Genomic DNA, 14,649 nt, shown 5'->3' with positions numbered 1-14,649 from the left:
TGGAGTGACAAAGTGATCCTGTAAGATAAATATTATTAGTTTTTGGAAGTGGTCTTTCTACAGAGATAAGTCCTGTATAAGTGTATTCTGTACTTTAGGGTTTATCAAGAAAATGGGTTGTTTAGCTGCCTAAACAGGAATAGTGTTATTTTGTGGTCTTGGGTGTATCAAGAAAACAGCAGATTCATAGCCAGCGCTTATAATTCTTGGTTATGTAAGTGCTACCAACAGTCTCAACTGTTTACACTGGCATGTGCTATCCAGACAGCCCCAGCTTTGAAAAATGATCCTTGGTACTTCCCAAAGTAGATGACTGAAATAGCGATGATTGTCATGTGACCTCATTTACCGTAACAGAAGTTGCCTCATTAAGACAAGGTAAATTCCAAGATTCTTCTTGTCTCCTTTATCTGACCACAAATTCTATAAGAAATATTCTAAAAAATCAGATTAGGGCATTTTATTCTCTGGCCAGATCGGTGATATTTAGTGTTTTCATTATAGGTATTTTATCTCCCCAGATTAGACTGTCAGCTTCTTGGTTTGATGTCTTTACCTTCCGTGATTTTTTTCAGGATTATATATATGTGTACACACACACACACACACACACACACACACACACACACACATATGTGAGAGGGAGAGAGAGCTTTGGTGCGGGGGCAGAGGGACAGAGAGTCCCAAGCCGACTCCATGCTGAAAGCCTGATGCAGGGCTTGATCCCACGATCCCAAGACCATGACCCATGCTGAAACCGAGTCAGATGCCCATGACCCATGCTGAAACCGAGTCAGATGCCCCCCAGGTGTCCCCTATGTACATGTATTTTTTTTTTTTTTAAGAAATCTCAGAGATGCTCAAATAAGTCAACAGTTTAGTTTTAGAGAAGAAAGAAATAAGATGTTATGGCATTTGTCCAGGTCATAAGGCTATTCAGTTGAATCTTATAAAACTCCCATTTTTGTAGGGCAAAGCAAGTCTGGTTGGCAGTTTCACACATCATTCAACCTCAATAATGATCAAACAAGGGGGGTAATGTGATACGGGGTACATTCCACATCTTGTCATCTCTATGAAGTCTTCTCAACCTAAAATGTTTGTGTGGACACACTCATAACATAAGTATTTGCTGATGGATGGGTCAACAGAAAATTTGGAAGTCTTGAAATGGAATGCCATTTCTGTGACATGCTGACTTTCAGAAAGGTCTTACTTGAAAAAAAAAATCAAAGTAGCAAATACTTGAAGTTGGCCTTTTTATAACTATGTTTTAAATAGACACATTGAAATACACTTTTGGAAATTTAATGATTCTTTTGTTCTTATACTAACTTTATTGTGACACACTACATTGCTGTTTCAGTTTATTGTGACTGTAATGGAAGTAATTTTATAATACTTAATTTAGGATCAGAATTACATATCTAGATATATAAATATCTTTAGAGATCAAGGAGTCTTCCGATCCCAAGCATGATTATGTTACATACAGTAACTAGTAACCATTCACTGGGAGAATCAAGAGGTAGAGAAAGATGGTAAGAGCACATACTTCTTTACAAGTGGAGTTATGACTAAATCTTGGTCTATAAACATACAGGTACATGGTCATAACTCTGATTTTTTTTTTAAAATGTAATGTGGATTGAGTTACTGCAGGTTTTTCTAGGGATTATTTTAGGACTGATTTTTCTCTCCTGGGAGATGTTCATATCATGCTAATGAGCGAAGTTGACCTTTTAGTTTTGTACTGATCTATTTGACCCAGGTTCGAGAGACTAAAATGAAACGAGATGAAATTGCTTTTATTAAGTTTTTCTAGAGGAACTTTCCCTTTTGTATCAGCAATTAAAGGTTAAAGAGAATAAAGTGTTAAAAATGCAGGCCAGGAATGAGTAATTCAGTGTGAAACTGAATTTGAATCAATAGCTTAAGCTGCTAGATGGATAATGTGAAGTCCTTGATTAGGTAGCTTGTTCTCCACACAGGAGTTACTCTGTGTCACGACTCACGCTTCCACCTCTTCAATCATGTCTGTGTAATTAGTGTTTGTTCTGATTGTTTAACCTAATTTTTAAAAGATACTTGCTTAGTCTTTGCATTCTATTGATGACTATTACTGGAAATGCTTAGAGCCTAGACTTGAACTTTGGTTTCTCTGCTTCTTTATGTTTAAAAAATTTTTTTCTTTTGCATTTAAGAAGGCTCCATTTCTTCTTAATTTATAGTATATCAATTATCTTCCTGATCTTGATAAATTATTTTCTGTGATACAATTTTATCTCTGCCATTGTCTTACTATTAATACCTTAATTTTTTTTTTTTTTGCTCATCTAAGGTCAATAATATATTTCTTTAATAGTTACAGTCTGCATACAGATATAATACTTCAACTGTTATAAAGACCTTACAGCGGTATACTCCTTTTCTCCCCTCTGCTTATAGAATACATTTTATTTTACATATGTTATAAACACACAATATAGTGCTCCTATTTTTGCTTTAGAAATTATATAGTCTTTTAAAGCAATTAAAACAAGAACAAGTGTCTTATACTTACTTTTAACATCTTTTCCTGAAAATCTTTCTTTGTTTAGAACCAAGTTTCTATTTGTTATTGTGCTGCTCTGTTTATGTGAAGAACTTTCTTTAATATTAGTTTTATCTCCAGTCTGCTGGTAATGAATGTTCTTGGTTTGTGTTTGTCTGAAAGAGTTCTTATTTCTCTGTCATCTTTTTTTTTTTTTTTTTTTTAAAGATTTTATTTATTAATTTGACAGAGAGAAATCACAAGTAGACGGAGAGGCAGCCAGTCTTAATAGATATTTTCTCCAGTCTTTAATCATACAGGTGCATTGTAGGAACTTTAATTTTTTTTTTTGTATGATGGGGATTGAATTGCTGCAGGTTTTTTAGAGATTATTTTGGGACTGATTTTCTCTCCTAGGAGATGTTCATATGCTAATGGTAATACATGCTATCATGTATCTTGTTGCAATTTTTCTTTTCTTACTTAGTACTTTAAAGATGATAAGATGATAAGAGACAAACCATATGAGACTCTTGACTCTGGGAAACAGACTGAGGGGTTGTGGCGGGTGGGGGGATGGGGTAACTCGGTGATGGACAGTAAGGAAGGCACATGATGTGATGAGCACTGTGTGTTAACACAACTAATCAATCGTTGAACAATACATCAAAAACTAATTTTGTACTATACATTGGCTAATTGAATTTAAATAAAGAAAATAAAGTTGCCGCTCTACCATCTTCTGGTTTTTATAGTGTCTGATGAGAAATCTGCCATAACTCTCTTCTTCATTCCTCTGTGTAATTGCATAATATATCTTCCACACCCCCAGATCTGGCTGCCTTTAAGATTTTCTCTTTATCTTTGACATTTTGTAGTTCGATTATATTGTGTTTAGGTGTGCGTGTGTGTGTGTGTGTGTGTGTGTCTGGTTAACCTGCTTGGAAAATTTACTAAACTGTGGTTTGATATCTTTATTTTTTGATCACTGTTAGCAACTGTCTCTTCAAATAGCTATCTTTCTGTGTTTTGTCTCTCTTGTTATGGGAATCCACTCATCCCTGTTAGAGTGTTTGATATTGTCTCACAGCTCAGATGCTCTGCTCTGGTTTGTTTTTATTCAGTCCTCTTTCTCTTAGTGTTTCGGTTTGGGTAATTTCTCTGGACCTGTATTCCAGTTCACTAATTCTTGCTTTTGCTGTCCGAGTGCACTGATGAGCCAGTTGAAGGCATCACTCGTCTTTGTTACCATGCTTTAAAGAATTCTAACATTTTCATGTGACACTTCCTGAGAGTTTCCATATCTGTGCCAGAATTCTACATTTCTTTCCTATCTTTTCCATGTGTTACATAGCATGTTTTGTATATTTGTAGTTATTCCTTGTCTGATAGTCTGATTATGTTGACTGCTTTTTCTCTTGACTGTAGGGCTCTTCTCCCAGTGGTGGCTACAGCTCTATGCCAAGCTTACCTTGATTTTCTCCCATCTTTTCTCCTGCTCCCTCACTTCCTAATGAGAACACAGTGGGTGTCATGAAAAGAGCCTGTGGGGGTTGCAAACCCCCTTGTGTCTTAGGACTTCCCTACTCTTATGCTAGCCCACATCTGGCTTTTAGTAGTTCATTTAAACTTCTGGCTGGATAATTCTTACCTCTTCCTATAGGAGAACTGTCCTTTTCCTGTGCTTTCCTATAATTGAACCAATGCTCTCTCTCTTGGGAAGTTTCTTTCTGTCTTTGGTTTTAGACTTGTTGATTGCCCTGTGACCTTAGCTCTCTGAGAGGTCAAGAAAATTAATGATTTGGTGGATGACTTGGCTTTTTAAAAAAATGTATTATTAGAATAAGGATAATAATCCGTCCAGCTTTATATATTCTAGGCAGAAGCTGGAAGTGCCCTAGTGCTTTAGGTGACAGAGGGCAGATACATTGTCTTTGTGGCTTCCTATTGGAATCTTGCTTCCATTCAGTTTGATGATGAGGGGAGTGGAGATTGTGCACGTAGCCACATTTGGACACTGAAGAGATTGCATGTCTGTTTACAGATGCAGAATGCTCCAAATAATTCTCTGCTTGTATTTTTGAGTCTGTGAATTTGCTTAGCACTGTTGGAAATGGATGGCAGAGCTGCCTTGAGCTGCTGCAATTTACCCCCACTCCATTTCTTGACCCTGCTGTGTCTATGTGGAGATTGAGCTCAAAGAACACATAAAAGTTTGTGTTTTGCAAACATTTTCCTCTGAACTAGGTAGATGATCTTCTCAACACAGTCATTGAAGTCTTTGGCTTAATGGGACCCAGCAGTTAACAGAAGTGACTAAAGTAGGCCATTTACGTAGGAAATATATAAGAAAACAAGTATATGACTCTTTTGTTTTTTATTTTTTCTTCATATTTAACAGACTCATGAGGTCAGGTAAATATTTTTCTTTTCTCAAAGCAACAGTTCTGATGCAATGATGATTGGGAACTGAGATCCATTTCAGTACTGAAGGACAATAGGGAGTAGTGGGGACTGTGGCTACCTGGATAGCCTGCGGCTCTCCAGGGGCAGCATCTTCTACTCAGCTCCATCCAGTCATTGACAGATAAGAATATAAGCCCCAGTGATCCCCAAAATTATGATATTCAGGACTTCCTGCTATCTGGATTGGTATTTTAGTTTTCGTGAGTTTTAGAGTTTCGGCTCAGCTTGTTTTTATTTTCTTTTAAATGGTATTCAGGAGAAATAAAATATGTTTGTCAGCCAAATTCAGTATGGATTTCCAGTGTATGTATGGCCTTAAATCATTTATGGTAAAAATGTCAAATATAAGCTTACTGAGAGCATTTGATGCCTCCCATGTTCTCTGCTGTAATCCTAAGAAATACTTGTTGCTGAGAGTAGACTCAACTTTTTTGTCTTGTGAGAGGCAGATAGGCTAGATTTTTTTGAATAGTGAATGTATTTCAGCTCTCAGAAATCTGTGACCACTACAAATGCCAGTTAAGCATTGTTCAGATGAGTGTATCTTGTTTCCAGGGAGTAATGTGGAAAGCATGTGTCTCCCTAAAAATGTCATCAAGTAAGCAGATAGTATTCCTAAACAAAGTCAACTTTAGTTATCCTGCATGGGATCTGGGGGTTATATTAAGTCACAATAATGAATGGGCAAAATTTACTGATTGTTGACTTTAACAGGAAGACCCTGAACTGAAAAAGTGGTCTGGTATATTGCATGTTCTCATTGTTTTTTTCCCCCATTATTTTAAACAAAATAGTCAAACCTCACTGCAAAGGTTTGACTTTACTATTTTCCTCTCTTTCTCCATAAATTCATCTTCTTCCCAGAGACTTTTGAAAGAGATTATATGAAATTCTGTAAGCTTGTGGAGAAATTTACTCTCCCGGTGGGCAGAAGAGTAGCTCTGATCAAAGGTCCTATACTTTGCTGGCTCAAGTCCTGAACACTGGCATAAACAGAAGGTGTCCTTGTCATAACCAATTCCTTGATTGTACTAATCACAAATTCTTGATGACCGGTTTTGCTAAAGGTAGAAAGGCATTCAGAGAAATGATAAGGCACAGTATCTGCCTTCTGTGAGTTTATCGAGGTGAAAGGAAGATAGAGTACTGTGGGACACAGACAAGGTGTGATGTCAGCGCAGGATTTGTGAAGGATGTAATTAATGATCACAGAAGAAGCCTCTGTCTTACTTTGCTTATACACTTCCTCTCCCTTCACTATTTCTAGCAAAATGTGGGTTTTTTTTTTTTTTCAGTTCTGTACTTAAGTTGGCAAAAGTGAGTTTCAGTGCTATCCGTTGTCACAGTGAGCCAGCAGACTTTAAAATCCATTAACCTCATATCTCAGTCTGACATGTAGATTATTCTCAAGGGTGTGAGGAGGTGTGCCAGGGATCTGAAAGCCATAGGATAAACAGCTCATGTCCCTGTAGACCTATATCTGTAGTTTGCATGATAAGTAACTTAAACCATCCTTACTGTGTTAAAACTCACATGGCTATGTAATGACTTAAAAGGCAAAATTTGCATTAACTTATTGAGATAAGTTACAATTTATGAAAAATACTATTCCTTTGCTAGAAATTTCACACTGATGAGATTGCTATGACTTCTTCCTCCTGTTCTCTAGGGATATTCATTTGGTTTTGCTGCTGTTGGGGGTTCTTGGAAGAAGATTGGAGAAGCTCCATTAGTTTAACCTTCTGTTGATGTTCTGTGTTTTCTTTCTGGCCCAGGATGGGGTGGAAAAGGCAGAGGCAGGACAGTTTTTCTAGTCCGGGTACTTGTGCCCTTTCATAAAAAGGGGTAGGTAGAAGTGTGGAGAAGGAACTTCCTTATGTCTTGATAATTTGGATTGTGAGTCCTTTTCTTTTCTAAGATATTTATTTATTTATTTATTTATTTATTTATTTATTTATTTGACAGAGATCACAGGCAGGCAGAGAGAGAAAGAGGAGGAAGCAGGCTCCCCATAGGACAAAGAGTCTGATGTAGGGCTCAATCCCAGGACTCTGGGATCATGACCTGATCCAAAGGCAGAGGCTTAGCCCACTAAGCCACCCAGGCACCCATGAGTCCTTTTCTCAAAATGTGTGCACACTAGGGGCATTTGGGTGGCTCCATTGGTTGAGCGCCTGACTCTTTATCTCAGCCCAGGTCTTGATCTTGGGGTTGTGGGTTCAGGCCTGGCATTGGGCTCCACCGTGGGCATGAAACCTCCTTAAAAAAATGTGTACAGGACCTATGAAGTGGCAGGTGAGCAGACTTGAATTTTGTACAGATTTGATAGTTTCAGGGTAGCAAATGTATCTGGAAGAAATTGTTCAGTTTTATTTTCATCTAGCATTTATCATCCACACCCCATGTTAACTTCCTGTGTTTTACCTGATTTTAGAGATTGGCTAATTTCTGTGGTTAGAATACAGTGAATTCAGTCACTTGTTTCGCCACCACTTTTAAACGGGAAAATAAGCCCAGCTAACCCTGCTGGTTTTGCCTGAAACATTTCTTTGCACGGAAGAACACTTCATTGGAAGCGGCAGCGGAATCCTCAGGGGACCTTCCCTGCTATTCTTGTCCCACTTTTATCAGAAAGCGCGTCTGATGGGAATTTGGATGACTCATCCCATCAGGAGGCTCCTTCTAGCAGAAATTTACATTTATACTTGTAAATATAGCAGCAGTAATATCTCCTAAACCACAAGCCATCCTCTCTGTAACTTCTTAATGCTGACTTAAAATTATAATGAGAAGAAGATGAAAGGTTCATAGGTGAGAGAGACCAGCTTGGGCATTCCCAGTGTCTAGGGTTTATTTTCAGAAAGTCAGGTTACATTTTAAGTGACTAGGGGAGACTGTAGCTTTTGGAATACTATGTTTGAGTTCTAGAAGATTTAGTATATCCGGTTAAAACTTACTCTTGCTTAGATAAAATGCTATTCAATTATTAATGGCTTACCTAAGAATATATTGCTAACTAAGTCATAGTTCTCAGGGAATATGCTTCAGTGTTCAAATTTTTTTTTTTTTTTTTTTGGGACAAGACACTCAAATTGGCTCTTACTTGGAGGCATGGACAAAAAGGGGTACCCAGGGCAGCAGAACCGCCCCCAGGGGCAGGCTGAGGACTGGGGCTGATTGAGTCTTAGGTGAGTCTCCTGTTCCCAATGCTTCCCTGCACAGCTCCTTCCCCCAAAGGCTCTATGGAAGCCATGAGAGCAGGGAGGCTGGGTGGGACCACAGTGGTTGTTCACTTGGACAGGACATCAGACGACTCAGACACCAGCTTCCCGTCACGGGTCTCAATCTTCTTCACCACCACAGCCTTGGAGGAGCTGCCAGGGCTGAAGGACCCGGAGGGGCCAAAGCTGGACTGAAAGGAGCTCAGGCCATAGTTGAGGCTAGGGCTTGGGAGGGCCCCATAGGTCGAGCTCAGGCCACCTGAGAAGCCGCTGGTGGTCTTAGTATGGATACTCATGTTCTGCATCCCAGACTCCAGCCGGCTCTCCTCACCCTCCAGCAGCTTGCGGTAGGTGGCAATCTCAATGTCCAGGGCCAACTTGACGTTCATGAGCTCCTGGTACTCGCGCAGCTGCCGGGCCATGTCCTGCTTGGCTCGCTGCAGGGCGGCCTCCAGCTCGGCCACCTTGCCATTGGCATCCTTAATGGCCAGCTCCCCGCGCTGCTCAGCATCGGCAATGGCAGCCTCCAGGGCAGCCCTCTGGTTTTTGAGGGCCTCGATCTCAGCCTGGAGTCGGCTGATGCTCCGATTCATCTCAGAAATCTCCGTCTTCGTGCGACGGAGGTCATCCCCGTGCTTCCCAGCCAATGTCTGCAGCTCCTCGTACTTGATCTGGTACATGGTCTCAGCCTCAGCCCGGCTACGGTTGGCTATGTCCTCATACTGGGCCTTGACCTCGGAGATGATGCCATCCAGGTCCAGGGAGCGGCTGTTGTCCATGCATAGGACCACAGACGTGTCCGAGATCTGGGACTGCAGCTCACGGATCTCCTCTTCATACAGCTGCCTTAAGAAGTTGATCTCGTCGGTCAGCCCTTCCAGGCGGGACTCGAGTTCTACCTTGTTCATATAAGCTTCGTCCACTTCCTTCTTGATGAGGACAAATTCATTCTCCATGTCTGCACGCTCTTTGATCTCCTCCTCATATTTATTCTTGAAGTCCTCCACCAGCCCCTGCATGTTGCCAAGCTCCACCTCCAGCTTCAGCTTCTCCTGGCCCAGGGTGTCCAGCTGCCACCGGAGGTTGCTGATGTAGCTCTCGAACACGTTGTCTATGTTGCTCCGCGCGGTTTTCTGCTGCTGTAGGAGACTCCACTTGGTCTCCAGAACTTTGTTCTGCTGCTCCAGGTGCCTCACCTTGTAGATGAAGGAGGCAAATTTGTTGTTGAGGGTCTTGATCTGCTCCTTCTCCTGGGTGCGCACAGCTTGGATGTTGGGATCCACTTCCAGCTTAAGGGGGCTCAGCAGGCTCTGGTTCACTGAGACGGCCGTGATGCCCCCCATACGCCCGGCCCTGCCGCCGTAGCCCCCAACCACACTCATGCTGCTGTTCAGGCCCCCCCGGAAGCTGCTGCCCACCCGGGAGAAGGCGGACGAGCTGATGCGGGAGCCAGGCCCGCTGGTGTAGGAGCGGCTGCTGAAGGCCTGGGGGCCGGAGGTGGACACCTTGTAGGACTTCTGGGTCACCCTGACGGACATGGTGGAGGCCGGAGTGGAGGCTGGAGTAGAGGCGAGTAGGCTGAACCTGACAGAGGTTCCACAAGGGGCCGAGAAGCTGCTTCTAGGTAGGAACCCAGTGTTCAAATATTTTTAATTCTTTTACTATATCTGCAGTGACTTAGCTCTGATTTTGTCTTGCTGAGGCATCTAAACAATCTCACGTAATTTACAAGTATCCTTTCTTGTACACGGGGCATACCCAACTGAAAATTGCACTGTAAGAATAGTGTTTTATTTGTGTGCTATAAAAAATATAAATTCTATTGACACAAATAAGAAATGTGGTCAGTGTTGTTCACTTACCAAGCTTTTGCATCTATATTATTTCAGAACAAAGAGTTGGGCCTGCTCTTTGCACAAATGAACATGCCTGACTTCTTGAAAGCTTCAGGAACTCTAATAGGGGTTAGATGTTCTAGATGCTTCCATAACCTTCAGTGCAGCTTTTCATATCACAGAATATAAATGAAGACCTATAAAGTGCACAGCCCTTGGTGCTAGAGCTCGGCACAGGGGAGAGTAATTAATATCTTAGGTATGTAGTACAGTGCAGTGGAGAGTATCACGGCGTCCAAACACGGGGTCATTTTTTCCTTATTTCAGAAACATTATCTGGCAGCCTCTCCATTAGTAGATTGTCAGTGACTGTATTACCTCATCTCTAGAAATCACCTTGACTGACTTTCAAATAATGTTATTCACATAGTAGACAAGACACTTTCACATAGTGTCCTATTTTTTTTTTTTTACTGTGGTTTCTATTCTTTTTTAAAAATCATCTGTGTTAACCATAATAAAAGGAATGTGCAGCATCTAGTAAGTGATTATTTCAGTGTACAGGATTTCAGTTATCATTTTCACAGTGAACCCTTTCATTGTGTACCTTTATGCTTATAACGAGCTCATCTGCAGTGAGTGTGGTCGTTCCCTTTAGTACTCCATGTCAGATTCTAGAGGAATTTTATAGAATGATTTTGTATTTGCTTCAGCTGTGACTGAGGAGGTTTCTTGCTTTGGGATCCTTACACCACGCAGGTCATCCACATTTTGACTATGATTTCTTGTAGGAGTAATTTTCCCCAACTCAGAGGTCCAGGAAAATTGCACACTTCCCTCCAGCAGGAAGTTTTTCTAGTCAATCTTTAGTGGACGGACAGCTCCATTAGATTTTAGTTCTAGCTTGTCTCCTCCTTAAGACCCAAGGCTACATCTCCTGTTCCACAAAACCTTCATCCCTATTCCCAAAGGATTACTTTAGATCAATAACCCTTTCTTCATCACTAAATTGAGAGCCCACTATTACGACCTGAAAGTGGAGATGAGCTGTCCTAGTCAGATGGGATTATTAATGGCACTCAGCATGCGGCATAGCTTCCATACTTACGCCTGTTGAGGCTTTGTGTGTGTAAGGAAGTACCCATTTTCAGCTCCTAATGAGCAAGGACCTTTCCAGGAAAAAGACTGAAAATCTGTTGTGTTTTTGTAGTACTGTGCTCTGTGCTCAGACACAGGGTGGAGTGCTCAGAGCCTGGAGAAAGTACTAAATGTGAACCCAAGTTCCTGCAAAAAGTAAAGACTTCCATCAAGGAAATTAGTATTTAGGGCAGAGTATCATGGGATCAAAACAGTTGGGGATATGAAGAAGTGAATTGGCAGAACTTGAAAACTTGGATGGTGCAAGGAAAGTACTTCGTAGAGAAATTATTCTCTCTGGTATTGCAGGATGAATTTTTAGTTGTTTTGTTTGTCAGTTTCTTAGGAGGAGGAATTGGAAGCTAATAACAAAATTGCATTACCTGTCATGTTTAGTTGTCTGTAATATTTGAGGGTACCCTCTAGGAAATCACCTTTATATTTTGCCTGTTGTATTTTGAGCTAGATATTCTCAACTAATTATTTTGATACCTTTGTAAAACTTTGAGTTAAAAAATCGCTCCACATTTTCTTATAGGCAAATGTCTGAATTGGGTAGCCGCCATCTAACTATTTCATTCAAGGATGGAGGTACATGGATTTAGGACCGCCACTAGCAGCTTTTAAAGAATGTTCTGTTGGTGGAGTTTAGATTGGTCCCTGTGTGTTAGCAAGATACCCATGGATTCTGTGCAGCTGGTCCTGAAAATGATACATCCTTGTAGGTCATCAGGCTGCAGATTAAAAAAAAAAAATCCTTGATGACATTACTAGCAAATGGAAAGTTTGCCCTTGAATGGGCTTATGAACTGCTCACTGAAGGAGAAACATAGTGACATGGAGGGCAGTGGCTTTGCGACCTCATGGTTTGACCACTATGTTGAAGAGTATTAAGATCTTTTTATAACCCTACATATGGCTGATGTTTTTCATTACCATTACAGAGCTTAAGGAAGTCTCATAATTCTACTCAAAGCAAAAAAGAAATACAAAAATGCAATCACGAATCCCAGCAGTTTCTAAAGAAGCTGAAGTCAGATTAGAGTGCGGTATGATTTCTGAGAATTAAGGTCTTTAGAGCAGAGGGACGGAAGCACCCAGCTCTGGAGACAGCGGATACCTGCAGAAGTTGCAGATTCAGTTTAGTTTATCCCTTTTCACTGAATTGCTGAGTATCCCATTAGGCTTTATGTACTCAACTCCAAGGAAGGATTTTGGATTTTTGACTTCTAGAAGTAGACAGTAATAAATCTGTGTTGTTTCAAGTTACTATATGTTGTAGTTGGTTACAACAGCCATAGGAAACTAACATACCAACAGTAAAACGTGATCTGTTCTCTATTTTGTAAATCATCTATCTTCCCCTGCTAGAACGTAGATGCCAGGAGGGAAGAGAATTTTGAGTATTTTTCCCTCTGTGGCCCAAGTGGTTTGGACATAGCTTGGCATAAAGCAGGCTTTCCCTAAATATTTGTTCAGTGGATGCCATAGTGAGAGGCTGGCTTGGCTGTCCACACAGAAGGCTTGGAAAGTCTACCAACATGCCCGTTCCAGGCAGTTATGTTCATTTATTATTCCTTTCATGTGCAGTCAGATCACACTACAGTGTAATAACCACTGCTTCCTGGTGTAAGTTGTATGTATTTAACATATTTATAGTTACCATTGGCTAAATATATAGGTTATTCAAGTTAATTTCAGTTGAGTTTCTCTCATTTGTATTTCAGACGTGTGTGAATATTTAAATAAGCTGATCTATCCCAACGGAGGGAAGGACTTTGGAGATTTGTGGGCAATGATAGAAATAAGCTTTAAGCACAAAATTTTTTTTATTTATTTTGAAGTAATATTATTTTAAAATATTTCTTTTATAAATGTGTCCATCTTGCTTGGAAAAGTTTAGGTGGGTGTGTGTTTTTCACATTGACTTGCTTCCATTTTGAGTATTGTCAATAACTGTGGGGAAGACACCGGTTTGCTTCTTTTCCCCTTTTTTCTTTGTTCTTTTCTCTTTCTTTCTTTTTCTCCTTCTTTTTCTCTCTCTGTTCTTCTTCTTCTTCTTCCTTTTTTTTTTTTTTTTGGTTGTTGATTCCCTGGTGAATCTAAACATTTCATTTGGTGGAGCAGAGTTTGCAAACATGTTGGTAATTTCTTCTTCAGGAGCCCATCCTAGATGTTTTGTAAAACCAGCTCTCTTTGAATGGCTCCGTGCCTTCACATGAGAACCAAGAGAGCACAGCCCGCAGTTGGACAGAACAGAACCTCAGGCAGTTCCTTTGAGGAGCAGTGTTCTTTGACAGCTATGGCACCCACTGTCTTTATTTCTGGACTCTTTCCCTCGTGTTTATTTTACTGGCCCTCCCCTGGAGGTTGGCAGGCGTTAGCTAAGAACCTTTGATTTAAATATAGCTTTCATTATTGTGACATGTGTCCTGCTTTGAATGTTCATGGCTTCAGTATGTTGCCTTGCCTGGAATAACGCTATTCTTCTTTTATTGTTTTCCTTCTCCCCCAAAACGGATCTTTAAAAGCCTTTAGATGGTGTCGCAATATTTATTATTGTTCAATGAACTTAGTGTGCTATGCTGTTTCACAAATTGGTTTCCATCTGTTCTTTCTCATCTTTTCCTTGTAGTTTTCTGCGGCGATAATTGCATTGTTGTGTTTCATTCCAGAAAGTCCAGGCCAGTGGAAGTTGGACAGCCTTCCTATAATCCTTGTCTTCAGCAGCAAAGACATCCACAATTTTGCCCAGCTTGTGCCTGGTATACCAGATATCCTCCAGGGCAGCCTTAACCCAAAGTCTTTGGATTAAAGGACTTTGTTCTGATGAAGGGGAATCAGGACTGTATATGAGACACATAAACAGACACACACCTGATCTGTGTTAGAGCAAGTCTAAATCCCATGTATATCTTTATACATGGAGTTGTTTTATACCTTTTTTTATACATTTATACCTGGAGCTATTTCTGGAACATGAGCCTGACTTCTGCATTTCTGCTGTTAGCTTCTCCCCGGCACCCAAGAAGCTAAAGTCTCAATTCACCATGCAGACCGCGCATGGTAAGGACATCTTACACAGCCCCTGGTTTTCTTTGCTTCATTTCTACCACGGTCTCAGCTTCAGGCGGGCACGCAAGTGAGGATTGTGTGTGAGTGTTGGAAGTGCATCCTAGACTGTGAGCCCTAGAATAATTTTAATATCTTCATATTTCATTATGGGTAGAGTCAGTGGAGAAGTCGACTGTGGGACAGCTGAGATAACCACTTCCATTTGGGATTTTAATTAGCTTAGATGTGATTTATGAGGATGAAAGAAAAAGTTCCTCCATAAACAATGCTGTGATTGAATTTAGCCCAGGGCCGCATTAAACTGGCTGTATCTGATGCCAAGTTGACATATTTGCAGCATTTTGGTTTTCATTATGTTTTCTTAAAACTGATAACAAAAGAG

At 40.6% G+C, this 14,649-nt stretch overlaps 1 protein-coding gene across 1 annotated transcript; it reads right to left on the bottom strand.

Annotated features, from left to right (window-relative positions):
• Positions 1-8,085: 8,085 nt before the first annotated feature.
• LOC116582918 (keratin, type II cytoskeletal 8-like) lies at positions 8,086-9,846 on the bottom strand. The gene has a single exon (XM_032330773.1). The coding sequence runs from the start codon at positions 9,756-9,758 to the stop codon at positions 8,289-8,291; it is 1,470 nt and encodes a 489-aa protein (XP_032186664.1). The 5' UTR covers positions 9,759-9,846; the 3' UTR covers positions 8,086-8,288.
• Positions 9,847-14,649: the final 4,803 nt, after the last annotated feature.

The sequence above is a fragment of the Mustela erminea genome, chromosome X (genome assembly GCF_009829155.1).
Source record: "Mustela erminea isolate mMusErm1 chromosome X, mMusErm1.Pri, whole genome shotgun sequence".
Lineage (NCBI taxonomy): Eukaryota > Metazoa > Chordata > Mammalia > Carnivora > Mustelidae > Mustela > Mustela erminea.
This window is presented reverse-complemented; position numbering and strand designations above follow the sequence as displayed.